The 18304-nt window shown below is 43.8% G+C and overlaps 1 protein-coding gene across 1 annotated transcript in view; it reads left to right on the plus strand.

Annotated features, from left to right (window-relative positions):
* TMEM59L (transmembrane protein 59 like) overlaps positions 1-18304 on the plus strand; it is a 209063-nt gene that overhangs the window by 138145 nt on the left and 52614 nt on the right. The window contains exon 4 of the mRNA XM_053702970.1: positions 2718-2867. Coding sequence (XP_053558945.1) covers positions 2718-2867 — 150 coding nt within the window. The remainder of the gene's footprint in view (positions 1-2717; positions 2868-18304) is intronic.

The raw sequence follows: 18304 nt of genomic DNA on the forward strand, positions 1-18304 counted from the left end.
AATGAGAGATCCTATAAAGGGTATCTCATAAGTGGAACCAGAAACAAAAGAAAAATATAAATTATTAAATATACAGTAAGAACATCAGTGAGTCTCTTAATCACAATAGTTGAAAATATAAGATTTTTGCTCAAGCAGTTAATGAACTCACACTTTAAGATGGCACCATAGACTCGGTGCAAAAGCGCAGGCTGGTACTATGCAAAAAGGGACAGAAGCGCCACATGGCCCAATATTGTTTGAAACAATTATAACAATTTTTTGGTGTGTGATAGATACACTCACATTTGATAATGCACCCCTGTTGGTGCAAAATGGGGCAAGCTGGGATCTATTCAGTCACCCAGCAGTCTGACCTCTGGTAAATATTCAGTTATATTTGGTGATGCACCTCCCTTAGTGCAATAGAGGCAAACTGGGATCAAACAGTCACCCTGTAGACTGAACCTAAGCCAGCAGGAGTCCCCAGTGGTCCAATCAGATAGTGGTGGTTAGATGAAAGAAGGAGTATGGCAGCAAGTAGTAAGTGTATAACAAACTTACTTTATTTAAAAATTATTAAAATGCTAGCAACGCGTTTCTCAGCCAACCAGTGGCCTGATGAAACAGCCACTGGTTGGCTGAGAAACGCGTTGCTAGCATTTTAATAATTTTTAAATAAAGTAAGTTTGTTATACACTTACTACTTGCTGCCATACTCCTTCTTTCATCTAACCACCACTATCTGATTGGACCACTGGGGACTCCTGCTGGCCTAGGTTCAGTCTACTGGGTGACTGTTTGATCCCAGTTTGCTTATATTGCACTAAGGGAGGTGCATCACCAAATATAACTGAATACTTACCGAAGGTCAGTCTGCTGGGTGACTGAATAGATCCCAGCTTGCCCTATTTTGCACCAACAGGGGTGCATTATCAAATGTGAGTGTATCTATCACACACCAACATTTTTTTTATCATTGTTTCAAACAATATTGGGCCATGTGGCACTTCTGTCCCTTTTTGCTTTCTACTGATCATTGATCCTGGATCGTGGCCTTGATCCTCATACAGACAGCTGCCTTCACCCAAAATAATCATCATTTGGTGATAATCTATCACATTACATATGGGACACTAATATCATTATTGTCATTTCCATACAGATGGTATTATACCATCACAATATCTGATGTTCATAGTCATAGTTGTTTGAATTACTTAAGTTCACCTGTGTTAACTGTGTAGTAGATTCTGTTTGTATTTAAAGTGATATTACTACTTTATGATATACAGACATTACTTGCACCTAACTTGCATTTAAAGTGATATTACAACTACATGATACAGTCTGTTAGATACATATATTTGTTCTAGAGCTTATAGTTAAAGTACACCTACTATCTGTCTACTAGAATTATCACTCTATAGTTATATAGTACCTTTTTATATCAAGGGCGCCCCTATATTAGTTTTTATTTGACTGGTACTATGGTAAATGGTTCCTTCCAATCATCCCGGTTGTGTCAAAGAATCTTATAATGTTGCATTGATCACTTTAAAATTATCCCCATATTGCCGGTGTCGTCTCAACTCATTCCCACACGTCTTTGATGTAAACACAAGGGCACAATCCATGCGTCATTGAGGCACCTCCAGAATACTTCAGTCAAACACCCCTGACACGTAACAGAAGTATCCAGACACACCATCAAAGTGACGTGTGTAGTTCCCTCTCTTTCACATTCTCAGTTAAAAGGAAAACATTTTAACTTATATATACATATATATATTAAATTTGTATAAAAATCAAGCAGAACATCAACATCAAATATAAAAACATGGTTAAAACAAATCTACATTAAACAAATCAAAAAAGATAAAAAATGGATCTACAAAGTATTCATTTGTCCCATACTAAAAATGACATGGGATTCATATCATCCAGCATCCACACCCGGAAAGACATTTACTTGAAAAAATGTGCATACATATATGGAAATGTATAAACAAGCATGTTGTATATGTAAGAATATAAAAATGTTTGAACAGCCATATGTGAAGAACAATATATGTCAGTATTTAAAACGTGCTATAAAAAGAAAGTTGTAATGCCAATAAGAATGTGAGCGGAACATAGTGCTAGTATAGTGATTTTGTTTTATTAAATAGGCAAATTTAGATTGCATGAAAGCCTGGGGGAAAAGTGATAGATGTGTGAGTGGTGATGTGAATGTGATAATGTTTTTATTAAATGCATATGCAGGGGGGGGATGCAAATAAGAAAGTGAATAGAACATTGGTGCTAGTATATAGTGATGTAAAAGGAGAAAATGTTGAATATGCAAATTAAAATTGCGTAAGTCTACAAAATGGATTGTGATGCTCTTGCCGAAATGAAAATAGCTTGTCAGTATCTTCTATATACTGATTTCTGCAACACCTGATTGTGATCTGGATTACAATGTAATCATAATCTTATGTTCTGAATTTGGAGAGCAAGTTGTGTAGAAATTATAGAACATAAATGTTTATTAATAGCTATGAGCAGTTGGCTAATAATGTTTCCATATTTGATAAAAATGTAATTATTTAGCCACTGATTAACAAATCTTTAAAGGTAGTACTTATTATTTACCCATATTGTTCATTTATGTTTCCATTCTTGTATAATCCTGTAGAAATTAGTTACAAGTTTTTTGTATTTTATCAATATCTATTATTATCTCTGTAATGTAGATGCTGGACCTGCGACTGCCCTCATCATTCTCCATGTTTGACCTAATTTCTGGCTTCTGCAATGACATTGTCAGCTCAGCTCAGAGTTTTATCTCCTCCACATGGACATTCTATCTACAGGCCGATGATGGGAAAGTAGTGGTATTCCAGGTAAGGTAACATACCAATTGCAGAACTGAATGCATCTTTCAAGTAAATTCACGAATTATGGTCTTTGTTAGCCTTAAAAGGGACAGTCTACTTCAAAATATTTGTTTAAAAAGATAGATAATGTCTTTACTACCCATTACCCAGCTTTGCACAACCAACATTGATATATTAATATATTTATAACCTTTAAAACGCTTTACCTGCCTGCATGCCGCCTCTTATTACAGTGCATTTTATTAGCTTTTTACAGCAAGACACTGCTAGTTAATGTGTGCCATATAGATAACATTGTGCTTACTCCTATGGAGTTATTTATGAGTCAGCACTGATTGGTTAAAATGCAAGCCTGTCAAAAGAACTTGGATAAGTTGGCAGTCTGCAGAGGCTTAGATACAAGATAATCAGAGAGGTAAAAAGTGTAATAATATAACCGTGTTGGTTATGCAAAACTGGGGAATGGGTAATAAAGAGTTTTTTTTTTTTTTTTTTAAACAATACAAATTCTTGGGTAGACTGTCCCTTTAAGTAAATAGATATGGCTTTGTTTTCCTCTTCATTTGCTCTTCCATTCTAACTTACCCTCCTTCCTTCTAATTAATTGCAAACCTGAACTTGCCAGAGTAAGGGGGTGGAGGGAGTTGTGCTTAGTATGACATGACTAGACTTGTTTTTTGCACTATAAGGGTAAGTAATGTATAGATACTTTTTCCAGTCAGCATCTCAGTCTTCCATCAGTCAATTTCAAGGAACGCATCTGATAAGCTTTCTTGTTTTAAAAGTGAAATTGTTAAATCAGGGGAGATGTCTCATCATTACAAATGAAGTACCACATTGAATTATTATATTTCCTTCTTAATACAAGGAGAGTCCACGGCTTCATTCCTTACTGTTGGGAAATACTGAACCTGGCCACCAGGAGGGGGCAGACACCCCAGCCAAAGGCTTAAATACCTCTCCCACTTACTTCATATCCCAGTCATTTTTTGCCTTTCGTCACAATTTTCCTTGGCATAAAGTTAAGGTTGCCAGGATTTTGTTTCTCCAGGATGGACTGGAGACGGGTCTTTCGGCCAGTTCCCTGAGGGGACAGATTTCGGCCTTGTCTGTTTTACTGCACAAGAGGCTCTCTGAGCTTCCAGATGTTCAGTCTTAGGGTATTAGGATCAGACCTGTGTTCAGATCTTCGGCTCCTCCTTGGAGTCTGAATCTGGTTCTTAAGGTTTTGCAACGGGCTCCATTTGAGCCTATGCATGATATTGACATTAAGTTGTTGTCCTGGAAGGTTCTTTTTCTATTGGCTATTCCTTCTGCGCGCAGAGTATCTGAAATTGCCGCCTTGCAATGTGAGCCTCCTTATCTGGTGTTCCATTCGGATAAGGCTGTCCTACGTACTAAGTTAGGGTTTCTCCATAAGGTTGTGTCAGACCGCAACGTCAATCAAGAGATTGTGGTCCCTCTTTGTGTCCTAATTCTTCTTCTCTGAAGGAACGTTTACTGCATAATTTGCACGTGGTTCGTGCCTTGAAGTTTTATCTTCAGGCTACTAAGGATTTTAGACAAACTTCTTCCTTGTTTGTTGCCTATTCTGGGAAGTGTAAGGGGCAGAAGGTCTCTGCGAATTCCTTGTCTTTTTGGTTAGGAAGTGTTATCCGCTTAGCCTATGAGACAGCGGGACATAAGCCTCCTCAGCGAATGACGGCTCATTCTACTAGAGCAGTGGCTTCCTCTTGGGCCTTTAAGAATGAGGCCTCTATGTATCAGATTTGTAAGGCAGCTACCTGGTCCTCCTTACATACTTTTTTAAAATTTTTACAAGTTTGATGTTTTTGCTTCAGCTGAAGCAGCCTTCGGGGGAAAGGTTTTGCATGCTGTGGTGCCCTCTGATTAGGGTCCACCTCTTTTTGTCCCTCCCATTATCATTCAGTGTCCTCTAGAGCTTGGGTATAAGTTTCCTAACAGTAAGGAATGAAGCAGTGAACTCTCCTTGTATTAAGAAGGAAAACATAAATTATGCTTACCAGATAATTTAATTTCCTTCTGTACAAGGAGAGTCCACGGCCCCCACCCGTGTTCTCCGATAGGCGGCCCCATAAAATTATTATTTCCTTAATATGAGGAGAGTCCACGGCTTCATTCATTACTTGTGGGAATACAGAACCTGGCCACCAGGAGGAGGCAAAGACACCCCAGCCAAAGGCTTAAACACCTCCCCCACTTTCCTCATATCCCAGTCATTCTTTGCCTTTCGTCACAGGAGGTTGGCAGAGAAGTGTCAGAAAATAGTTCCTTATGGAGGGTAGTACCCTTCAGAATGGGACTGGAGTTTTGAGCTTTGGAGGAATTGGATCTCTGTCCGGCTGGTCCTGTCAGTGTGTCCATTCTTCTGGGCGTTAACCTGCGGGAGTTGCCCTCTTTTATTTGGATCCGGTTAGGATGTAATTTTATATACTTTTGAAAGCTCATGTTATAAGTTTTTCAGTTGGAAATATTTCTTCTCTGGAAATTGATACTAGCGATTTTGTGGTCGCATTGGCGCTTCTGCGGAAGTTCTATGATCGGACACGTTATGTCTGCCGTTTGTCTGTTAAATTGTCTTTCCCTTGCGGGTTGCGACTTTTAGTGGCCTTGGACAGTACTTGGATGCCCTACATATCAGGCTGGTCTTGGTTGGGTAATAGTTTCTGTCCCTAGGGGCCTATGTCAGCCACGCGGTGCCCGTTATGCTTGGCTGGTCCTGTTGGGGTGCCCAGCGGCTCACTCTGGTTTTTGAGTTTCGTTTCTTGTTCCTGTTGCAAGTTATTGTTTTTCTTAGACGCTAGGCTTGTCCTCGTTTATTCTTCTGGGGCATGGGGGGAGGATTGTGCTCAGTCCTGCTTGTCCTATCCATGTTTAGCTGGGGTTCCGAGGTTCGGATCCTGCTACGGGGTACTCTGTAGGCTCCTGTTGTTCTTCAGGTGCTAGAGTTTTTTTCTCCTTCCCAGAGGGGGTTAGGGGATCGGTTTTCCATGGAAAACCGGGTGCCGGTGGCGTTTACTCGTCTCCTCTTTTGAGGATTCCTTTGAGGTCTCCGCTTTTCCTTGATGATGGTATCTCTTCATTTGGGTCGAGGTGGTGTGGGCTTGTTGTCCCTTTCTCCTTGGGGCTGGCCTTCTGGTCATCAGTCAGGAAGTTTGGGCCCTTTGGGTTTTCTGCTTCTTCTGGGATCTCATTTGCTCCCATATTTTGGAGTTTTGCAGATTATGTTGTCTCCTTTTTCCCTGGGTGCGCCCCTGCCTAGGCGTTTTGGGTTTCCTCCGACAGGGGTTAGGATGCTTGTTCATTGTATGTTCCTTGAGCTGTAGGGGCTTATGGGAAATTGATCCTGGTTGGATCTTGGAGATTTTGGTTATCTGCTCAATCCAGTTTTCGAGTTTTGAGCTTTGCTCTCTTGTCCGTTTTTGCCCTAGTCTTTGGACTTAGTGGGTGCTGTCCATAGAGCCCTTGGAGGCTATCAGGGTAGCTGGGGCATTTTTCATTGCCTAGCACCTTTTCGGTGATGAATTTGTATCCCGCTGTGGATGTATTTGTCGCAATCTGTATCTGGGATACAGAAGAATTCAGTGTCCAGGCTACCTTGAACGTGATGCCACACGAAGGCTTACAGGGTGAACTTTGCTGCTTGAAAGCTGAAGGTCAAGAGTTCAAATCCAGCTGTGGCTATCTCCTCTTCATTATGTATGTCCTACAATTTTCCTTGCTGGGGTTGCTTCGCCTGTTGTGCAAGGTTTGTTCCGATTGAGGTAACCCGGGGGTTCCTCATGGGATATTATTTTGTTCCTTGTCTTTGACTAGACATTTGGTTCTGTATCCAGATCCCTTTGGACTGGTTCGGGAAGGCCCAGTTTCCCAGTGCAGGGACATTTTATGATCCTATGGGAGGTTTTTCTCTCTCTCTCTTCTCAGAGATTTGGATATTCTGCTTTGCCGGCAATGGGGGCCGGATGGTTCTTCTTCGGTTTTTGACCCTTTGGGTCCTTTTTCAGCTTCCACTCCATATCTGTGTGGGGTGAGCTGTTTTGTTTTGTTTTAAGTTTACCTTTCCTGAGGTGGACTTGGCATTCCACAGTATCCACCTGGTGCTTGGAGGTTCTTTCTCCCTCTGTTTCGTGGGGTTATCCCTTCTCCTTGCGGGCAGGTTGCAAGGTGTAGATGTGCCATTATTGTAGAGGGTCTCCTTTGGGAGTGTCCTTTGTCTTGGGAAGGGAGCTGCGTATGGGTTCTGGAACCCAAGCTCTTTTTTTTGGGGGGGGGGGGCTGGATCCCTCCTATTCCTTTCCTGAAAGGTCTTGGTGGGGAATTTTCATTCCTTTGTCTTTTGGACATTGCCAGTCTATTTGATGTTGCTTCTGGGTCGGAATTGGCTACGTCTAGGCCTCCGTCCGCAGAGGAGCCAGATTTCAAATTTGAAATGATGGAGCATTTGCGCTTTCTGCTGAAAGAGGTGCTTGCTATGTTGGAGGTTCTGGAACCAAAACTACCGGAGGAACCTTTGATCCCTAAACTGGATAGGGTTTATGAGGACAGGGTAGTGCCCCAGGCCTTCCCGATTCCAGTCAAAATGGCGAACAACATTAAGAATGAATGGGAGAAACTTGGTTCGTCTTTTTCCCCCTCTTCTTGGTTTAAAAAGCTTTTCCCTGTTCCGGATGCGCAGCTTGAACTGTGGGGAACTGTCCCTAAGGTGGATGGTGCTATCTCCACGCTTGCTAAGTGAACGACTATTCCGCTAGAGGATAGCTCCTCTTTCAAGGAACCCATGGATAAAAAGATGGAGTCCATGCTGCGAAAGATGTTCCAACTCACGGAGTTAATTTTTCAACCGGGTCGCTGCGGTGGCTGGTGCGGCTACCTACTGGTGTGAAGCTCTATCAGCTATGGTCGAGGTGGAGACTCCTCTTGATGAAATTCTAGAATGAATCAAGGCCTTAAGAATGGTGCATTCGTTCATTTGTGATGCTAATATGCAGATTATTCGCCTGGATGCTAAGACATCAGGTTTTTCTGTTTCAGCCCGCAGGGCTTTGTGGCAGAAGTCGTGGTCTGCGAACATGACTTCTAAGTCTCATTTGCTTTCACTCCCATTCAAGGGGAAGGTTTTGTTTGGCCTGGATTCTATCATACAGTATCTACGGTCACGGGTGTCAAGGGTGCCTTCTTGCCTCAGGATAAGAAGGCTAAACCTAAGGGATCCAGCAGCCTGCCGCAAAGTCGGAGCAATCCAAGGGATCTTAGAAGACAGCTAACTCTTGGAACAAGTCCAAGCAGAATAAGATGCCTGCCGAATCTAAGTCGGTATGAAGGGGCGACCCCCGGTCCGTCTTCGGATCATGTAGGGGGCAGACTATCTCTTTTTGCGGAGACCTGGAGAAGAGACGTTGTAGACCCTTGGGTTCTGGAGGTCGTATGCCAGGGTTACAGGATAGGTTTCAAGTCTTATCCGCCCAGAGGTAGATTCCTCCTGGCAAACATATCCTCAAGACCAGAAAAGAGAGACGCCTTCCTGGGGTGTGTGAGGGATCTCTCATCTCTAGGAGTAATCGTCCCAGTCCCTCCGGCAGAAAGAGGCCTGGGATATTATTCAAACCTTTTCGTTGTCCCAAAGAAGGAGGGCACGTTCCTTCCAATTCTGGACCTAAAGGCCCTAAACAAATTTTTGTCAGTTCCGTCGTTCAAGATGGAGACGATCAGGTCAATTTTGCCCCTGGTTCAAGATGGGCAATTCATGACGACTATAGACCTGAAGGACGCTTACCTTCATGTTCCAATACACAAGGATCACTTCAGGTTTCTAAGATTAGCCTTCCTAGACCAGCACTTCCAGTTTGTGGCCCTTCTGTTTGGTCTGGCGACTGCTCCAAGAGTCTTCACAAAGGTTCTGGGTGCTCTTCTTGCAGTAACGAGAGCCAGAGGAATTGCAGTGGCACCTTATCTGGATTATATCCTGGTTCAGGCTCCGTCCTACAGTCTTGTGGAGGATCAATTGAGAGCTCTTCTCCTTCGGTCCCACGGGTGGAAGATAAACTAAGGAAAGAGTTCATTGGTCCACAGCAACAGGGTGGAATTCCTAGGTACGATTTTGACAGATCGGAAACGCTGCAAGCTGTCTAGCTCTTAAGACATCCTCCAGGACATCTGTGGGCAGGTGTATGGAGGTGATTGGGCTCATGGTATCCAGCATAGATGTCATTCCATTTGCCAGGTTCCATCTCGGACTTCTTCAGCTGTACATGTTGAGACAATGGAACGGCGATCATTCAGATCAACAGATATCTCTCAACAGACCGGTGAGTCCCTATCTTGGTGGACCCGACCGGGGCAGTTGTCTCAGGGGACATACTTTTTGAGACCATCCTGGGAGATTGTGACAATGAATGCAAGTCTATCAGGATGGGGAGCTGTTTGGGGTGCCAGAAAGGCACAGGGCAGATGGACTCGAGAAGAATCGAGTCTACCGTTAAATATTTTGGAACTTCGAGCGATATTCAACGCTCTGAGGACTTGGCGCCTTCTGAGGTCGTCCCGATTCATCAGATTCCAGTTGGTCAACATTACCTCAGTGGCTTACATAAACCATCAGGGGGGGACGAGAAGCTCCCTAGCCATGAGGGAAGTATCTCTGATTCTGGAGTGGGCGGAGACTCACATTTGTTCGCTCTCAGCGATCCACATTCCAGGTGTGGACAACTGGGAAGCGGATTTTCTGAGCAGACAGACGTTTTATCCAGGGGAATGGTCCCTCCATCCCGAGATGTTCGCAGAAATCTGCAGCAGATGGGGGACGCTGGAGATAGATCTCATGACGTCCAAACTCAACTGCAAGCTACCTAGATAAGGGTCGCGATCCAGGGATCCCCATGTGGAACTGATAGATGCCTTGGCGGTACCCTGGGATTTCAACCTAATTTACATATTTCCACCGTTACCTCTTCTACCTCGGGTAGTGGCCTGCATCAAGCAGGAGCAAGCTTCGGCTATTCTGATTGCTCCATCGTGGCTGCGGAGGATGTGGTTTGCGGATCTGGTGGCGATATCGTCATCTCTGCCGTGGAGGTTACCTTGTCGCAGGGATCTGCTGGTTCAAGGTCCTTTTCTACATCAAAATCTAGATTCTCTGAGGCTGCGTGGAGATTGAACGACTAGTCTTAGCCAAGAGAGGATTTTCGGAAAAAGTTATTGACACTCTCGTTCAGGCCAGGAAGCTGGTCACTCAACGCATCTACCACAAGGTGTGGAGGACCTACTTGTCCTGGTGCGAGGAACGAGGCTATCCCTGGCGTAAGGTCAGGGTATCCAGGATTTTGGCCTTTCTCCAGGATGGTCTGGATAAGGGTCTTGCTGCCAGTTCCCTAAGGGGACAAATCTCGGCTTTATCTGTACTGTTGCATAAGAAGCTTGCGGAGCTCCCTGACATTCAGTCCTTTGTTCAGGCTCTGGTTAGGATCAGGCCTGTTTTCAGGAATTCGGCTCCCCCCTGGAGTTTAAACTTGGTTCTTAAGGTCTTGCAGAGGGCTCTGTTTGAGCCTATGCATGCACTTGACATTTGTCAGGGTGCCAGGAATCAGACTGAGACGAGAAGTGCAAAAATAATCACATCTTTATTAATAGCAAAAAATAATAAAAATAAGAAAGCCAGGAATAAAAACCAGAGCTGGTAGTCAGACGAGCCGAGTCAGGAGCCAAAGCAAATAGTCAGACGAGCCGGAATTAGGAACAAGGAGAACAGCAGAGTCAGGAACAAGCCAGAGATCAGGAACCAGGAGGGACGTCAGACAGCCAGGTAATACACAGGAGCTCTCACAAACAGGTCTGAGACAACGCAAGGGCAAAGCATACTGAACAGAGGCCCTTTAAATAATAAGTGATGACATCACAATTCTGAGACTGCATCCTGTCTCACACGGATGATGTACACCAATCTGGCCACAAAAGGAAGTGCAGGAAATGAGCAGCATCACACAGAATGCACCAGAGTCAGCAAGAGAGGTGAGTAAAATGGCTGCCAGCAGCACATGGCAAACAAGGCAGGGAAAAAACCCTGACAACATTAAGGTTCTTTCATGGAAAGTCCTATTATTACTGGCTATTGCATCGGCGCGCAGAGTCTCTGAGCTGGCGGCCTTGCTATGTGAGCCTCCCTATTTGGTTTTTCATGCCGATAAGGCTGTTCTTCACACTGGATTGGGATTCCTTCCCAAGGTGGTGTCGAGTCGTAACATCAATCAGGAAATAGTAGTTCCTTCTTTGTGTCCTAACCCTTCTTCTTCGAAGGAGAGGTTACTTCATAATCTGGATGTTGTTCGGGCATTGAAGTTTTATCTTCAGGCCACGAAGGAGTTCAGACAGACTTCAACCTTATTTGTTGTGTATTCAGGGAAGCGCAGGGGACAAATGGCCTCTGCCACTTCTCTATCCTTTTGGTTGAGGAGTATGATCTGTCTAGCATATGAGACAGCGGGACACAAGCCTCCTCAGAGGAATACGACTCGCTCGACTAGAGCTGTGGCCTCTTCTTGGGCATTTAAGAAAGAGGCTTTTATGGAGCAGATTTGTAAGGCGGCCACTTGGTCTTCCTTACATACTTTGATGTTTTTGCTTCGGCGGAAGCATCTTTTGGGAGAAAGCTTCTGCAGGCTGTGGTGCCCTCAGTATAGGGTCCGCCTCCGTTTACCCTCCCGTTTTTTTCATTCAGTGTTTTTTTCATTCTAGACTTTGGGTATTTGTTCCCACAAGTACTGTTCCTAGTTCCCTTGGCAGAATGACTGGGGGATGAGGGGAGTGGGGGAGGTATTTAAGCCTTTGGCTGGGGTGTCTCCTCCTGGTGGCCATGTTCTTAATTCCCACAAGTAATGAATGAAGCAGTGGACTCTCCTCCCACAGATGGAAATGAAATTATCAGGTAAGTATAATTTATGTTTTTTACGTTCGTTTTTGGTTAGCTATGCAACCTGTTAGGTTTGGCACGCCTTTTCCTGTAGCAGGGGTGGTCCTGCATGGCACACTATGTGACCGGGTGTGGTCACACTGATATCCTCTTTCCTGACAGTGCAGTTTACCGGAGACGAAGCGGATTCTCTGTGGGGCCTGGGTCATAGGAGGTGGTGAGTGCCCCAACCATTGGGGGTATAAAGGTGCCATTTATCTTTTTCTATAGTCCATCTGTCAAGTGCAAGCTATGGAGGACTCTGATACGTTGGAGGGTACTCCCTCTTTACCTAAGTCTAATACCTGTCTATATTGTAAGGAGGCTACGGTATATCCGCCTGCTCAATTATGTTCCACATGCCTTGATAAAGTAATTTTATCTAAGAAAACAAATATGTTTAGTACCACTAAGCCACCTCTGAGGAGCCTCCGTTCTGTGAGGTGCATTCCCTGCTGTCATCTCCTATTACACATGCAGGTTCCCATTGCACTGCTAATCCTCCTCCTGGAGGGGCTCTTTTACCACCAGACTTTATTGAACAATCGCCCAGCTAAGCGCAAGTGAAAGGTCAAATACTGCAATACTTCCCAGGGGTCATCTACTAACTTATTGGACTTATCTGATACCAGACTATCTGATGATGATGCCTCTGATACTTCAGAGGATGCTCTTTCTGGAAGTTTTGGCTACTTAAGATGTTCCGGAACCAAAATTACCTGAGGAACCTTGTATTCCTAAACTAGATAAGGTATACAAGGACAGGGTTGTACCACAGACTTTCTCAGTTCCGATAAAGATGGCAAATATTATTAAGAATAAATGGGAAAGACTTGGTTCGTCCTTTTCCCCTTCTTCCTTTAAGAAATGATTCCAGGTTCCGGACTCTCAAATAGAGTTGTGGGGTTCCATCCCTAAGGTGGATGGCGCTATCTCCACGCTTGCTAAACGCACTACTATCTCGCTTGAGGATAGTTCCTCGTTCAAAGAGCCCATGGATAAGAAGCTAGAAACTCTGTTGAGAAAGATGTTTCAGCACACGGGATATTTATTTCAACCGGCAGAGGCGGTTGCTGCGGTGGCTGGAGCCTCCACCTATTGATGCGACTCTTTAGCTGAATTGATTGAGGTAGAAGGTCCCCTTGAAACGATCCAGGAAAGAATTAAGGCCTTGAGAGTGGCTAATTATTTTATTTGTGATGCAAATATGCAGATTATTCGACTGAATGCCAAGGTGTCAGGTTTTTCAGTACTAGCACGTAGAGCACTCTAGCTGAAGTCTTGGTCTGCAGAAATGACTTCAAAGTCTAGACTTCTTTCCCTGCCATTTAAGGGGAACATCCTTTTTTGGTCCAGGCCTAGACTCAATCATATCCACGGTCACTGGATGCAAGGGTGCCTTTTTACCGCAGGATAAGAAGAACAAGCCTAAGAAACAAGGTCCTAATTTTCGGATAAACCCCAACGGCAGCAGCCCTCCGCGAAGCCTGATCATCCCAAGGGAACTTGTAGACAGACTCAGTCTTGGAATAAATCCAAGCATAACAAGAAGCCTGCCGAGTCAAAGTCGACATGACGGGGCAGCCCCCGATCCATCTTAGGACTGTGTGAGGGGCAGACTTTCTCTCTTTTCAGAGGCTTGGCTGGGGGACGTGCAAGACCCTTGGGTCCTGGAGGTCATCGATAAGGGGTACAGGATAGGTTTCAGATCTCATCCACCCAGGGGCAGATTCCTCTTGTCAAACCTGTTTTCAAGGCCAGAAAAACGAGAGGCTTTTCTAGGGTGCATGAGGGATCTCTCCTCCCTGGGAGTAATTGTACCAGTACCTCTAGCAGAAAGAGGTCTGAGCTACTACTCAAACCTTTTTATGGTCCCAAAGAAGGAGGGTAATTTTCTCCCGATTCTGGACCTAAAGTGTTTAAACAAGTTCCTGTCGGTCCCCTCGTTCAAGATGGAGACAATAAGGTCCATTCTGCCCTTAGTTCAGAAAGAACAGTTCATGACTACGATAGACTTGAAGGAAGCTTACCTTCATGTTCCAATCCACAAGGAACACTTCACGTTCCTGGACCAGCACTTCCAGTTTGTTGCACTTCCATTTGGTCTAGCTACTGCCCCAAGAGTCTTTACAAAGGTTCTGGGGGCTTTGCTCTATATTTAGACGACATCCTGGTTCAGGTAACATCCTGTCGGCTGGCAGAAGACCATTAAAAAGCGCTTCTATTTCTTCTTCGATCTCATGGATGGAATAGTTCTCTTGTTCCCAGTTAGGGGTGCACATCTTCACTGGTCTCACGATTCGATTATCCTGTCAACGATTCGATTCCACGATGCATCACGATTACTGCCCATGATTTTCATTAACAAATTCAAGTATCCAGAACTCCCTTTTTTATTTTATCTGCTCTAATAAAAAGGATACTTTCTGCATGTAGCAAAGTCTGAACACTGTAAAGTATCTGCAGAACAGCTGACAATGATTTTGTAAAACTGTGCTACCTATGTTCTATTCCATAATTTTATATATATATATATATATACATACATACATACATACATACATACATACACACACACACACACACACACACACACACACACACACACACACACACACACACGTATAAGGGGAGATACTATATAATGAACAGTGTCCACTGTCTGTCCACCTAATAAGAGATTCACCCCATAGCAACAGGTAAGGATGAAGGGAATAGCTATAATTGTTAACTCCTAAAACTGAGCAATCAATTGTATTGTATGTTAACAGATACATACAAATACAGGAGTAGCATAGGACCCCATTTTTATTCCACCTCTGTGTATAGTTGTGCAGTATTTATACTATGAGGGCAAAGGTAGCAGTACTTTAAGAACAACTCTCTTTATGTTTTTACTATATATGCTGCTCAACACCCATCTATATTTTTACAATCTATGTCCCATATTAATTATATAGAGGTACTTATATTTTAAGGGGATGTTTTTTAGGATATAAGGTATTATGGTCCTGGCATGTTAAATAATAATTCTGGACTTGCCTGTTTTGTCAGGGAATAATGCACAGTTTATGAACCAAGGTGTATAAATGGTTGACTTTTAGCAGAGCAGGTCCCAAATACATAACATAGGATATGTGTGATATACATTTAATTTAAAATAAAATAGAAATAATGGATTCAGATTTAAGGTAATAGATATGCTTTTAACAGGCTATATGTTTATATGTAACATATACATTTATTTATATACAGATACAAAGCACAACTATAATACAATACAATACCCTGTCACATTACACTTAGATCATAGATGGGCTGTTATTTTGCTCCCTAAGCTCCTATGAGACAGTGAGACTAGTATTCTGGGTATTGGAGAGCTTTGAAAGGAATGCATGGTATGTGTGAGCAGTGCAGTGTCACCGTAAATGATCAGGGCTCTTAACTGACATGAACAAAGGGTCACCTAATCAATCCTGTAGGCACTCTAAACATGTTTATTACGGCTCTATGATGATCTGCAGCTGGGAAGGAATTATATGTCATTTCCTCTTACCGGAACCTTTATCAACAGCTGCACCAACCACTTACTGAACGGCTTCAATAAGGTGTCCTAGAGGTAAAGGTGCTGGCCGGGTGAATGTGAAGTGCAGCTGCATGATTAATTAAGCCCTCCTGCTGTGCCGCCTGCTTCAAGACTAGGAGAGATCTGACAGGACAGGAGCGGTCTGACGAACTGACAGCAGCCTCGTGTAAACGGTGAATATTTTCTTGTATTATCGCTTCACTGTTTAATGTTGCGGTCTCTGCTGCATGTTTCCTCTTTGTCAGACCCCTAGCCCAGCCCCGCCCCAAACGAGCATTTGAGTGTTGCTATTAGATATAGAAAGTCAAGTTTTACAAAAGTATCTAATAGCAACACTCAAATGCTCGTTTGGGGCGGGGCTGGGCTAGGGGTCTGACAAAGAGGAAACATGCAGCAGAGATCGCAACAGTAAACAGTGAAGCGATAATACAAGAAAATATTCACTGTTTACATGAGGCTGCTGTCGGCTTGTCAGACAACTGCACTGAGCGTGCTGAAGTTAAAAAACATAGAATTAATGTATTTTACATGATAAAGTTATTTACTCTGTCTGCCATCACTTTAAGCCCTCACATCATTCAGTGGGAGAGGCGGGGTCACGTGACATTGTGCGATGATGTCACTGACCCCTGAATCGATTCAGATCTGCACTGCATCGATGCAGCATCGTTAACGGCTGCATTGCAATGGCGATTATTTTTGGCACCCCTATTCCCAGTACCAGGGTGGAATTCCTGGGTACGATAATAGATTTCATATCCATGAGGATATTTCTTACAGACCAGAGACGTTACAAGCTAACTTCCAATTGTCTTGCCCTACAGACCTCCTTAAGGCCCTCTGTGGCCCGGTGTATGGAGGTAATTGGACTCATGGTGTCCAGCATAGACATCATTCCATTCGCCAGGTTTCATCTCAGGCCTCTTCAGCTGTGCATGCTGAGCCAGTGGAACGGCGACCACTTGGATCTGTCGCAACAGATTTCTCTGGACAAACGGTCAAGAGAATCACTCTCTTGGTGGCTCTTTCCAGATCACCTGTCCCAGGGGATATTCCTTCTTGAGACCATCCTGGGAGATTGTGACTACGGACGCAAGTCTATCAGGATGGGGAGCTGTTTGGGGTGCCAGGAAGGCACACAGGGCCTGTGGACTCGAGAGGAATCTCTCCTCCCGATCAACATTTTGGAACTTTGAGCAATCTTCAATGCTCTGAAGGCTTGGCCTCTTCTGGATTCGTCTCAGTTTATCAGATTCCAATCAGACAACATAACCTTGGTAGCTTACATCAACCATCACGGGGATACGAGGAGCTCCCTAGCAATGAGGGAAGTATCTCGGGTTCTGGAAGGGGTGGAGGCCCACAACTGCTCGCTGTCAGCGATCCACATTCCGGGTGTGGACAACTGGGAAGCGGATTTTCTCAGCAGACAATCCTTTCATCTGGGGGAATGGTTTCTCCATCCAGAGGTGTTTGCGGAGATTTGCAACAGATGGGGACACCGGAGATAGATCTTATGGCGTCCCGACTCAATTCCAAGCTACCCAGATACGGCTCGCGGTAAGTATCCCCAGGCAGAGCTGATAGATGCATTAGCAGTGCCTTGAAGGTTCAGTCTAGTTTACATCTTTCCACCTTTGCCACTTCTCCCGCGTGTAGTGGCCCGCATCAAGCAGGAGCAAGCTTCGGCAATACTAATTGCTCCATCATGGCCGCGAAGGATGTGGTTCGCGGACCTGGTGGGGATGTCTTCATCTCCTTCATGGAGGTTACCTTGTCGCTGGGAGCTGCTGGGACAGGGTCTTTTTGTCATCAAAATCTAGATTCTCTGAGGTTGACTGTGTGGAGATTGAACGCTTAGTCCTAGCCAAGACAGGTTTTTCTGATAGAGTGATTGATACTCTCATTCAAGCTCGAAAGCCGGTCACTCGTCGCATCTATCATAAGGTGTGGAGGACCTACTTATTCTGGTGTGAAGAGCGTGGATTTCCCTGGCATGAGGTAAAGGTTTCCAGGATTCTTTCCTTTTTCCAGGATGGTATGGAGAAGGGCCTTTCTGCGAGTTCCCTAAAGGGACAGATTTCGGCTCTGTGTTATTGCACAAGAGGCTCGCTGAGCTTCCTGATATACAATCTAGAATCAGGCCTGATTTTAGACCTACAGCTCCTCCTTGGAGTTTAAATCTAGTTCTTAAGGTTTTGCAGAGGGCTCCATTTGAGCCTATGCATGCGATTGACATTAAAGGGACAGTCTAGTATAAATTAAACTTTCATTATTCAGATAGGACTTTTAATTTTAATCAACTTTCCAATTTACTTTTATAATCAAATTTGCTTTTTTCTCTTGGTATTCTTAGTTTAAACTAAACATAGGTAGGCTCATATACTAATTTCTAAGCCTTTGAGGGCTGCCTCTTATCACATGCTTTTTAAATCTCTTTTCAACACAAAGAGAGAAAGTACACGTGGGCCATATAGATAACACTGTATTTAGGCACAGGGGGTTATTTAAGATTTAGCACAACACAATGCTAAATTTAAGACAATAGATAATAAACAGTCACAGTCATGTGATCAGGGGGCTGGAAGAAGGTTCTTAGATACAAGTTAATCACAGAGTTAAAAAGTATATTAATATAACTGTGTTCGTTATGCAAAACTTGGGAATGGGTAATAAAGGGATTATCTATCTTTTAAAACAATAACAATTCTATGGTAGACTGTCCCTTTAAGTTACTGTCTTGGAAGGTTATTTTTCTACTGGCTATTGCTTCGGCACACAGAGTCTCTGAGATGGCGGCCTTGCAATGTGAGCCCCCTTACCTAGTTTTTCATGCTGATAAGGTTGTTCTTTTTACTGGGTTGGGGTTTCTTCCTAAGGTGGTTTCTGATC

The sequence above is a fragment of the Bombina bombina genome, chromosome 2, assembly GCF_027579735.1.
Source record: "Bombina bombina isolate aBomBom1 chromosome 2, aBomBom1.pri, whole genome shotgun sequence".
Taxonomy (NCBI): Eukaryota; Metazoa; Chordata; class Amphibia; order Anura; family Bombinatoridae; genus Bombina; species Bombina bombina.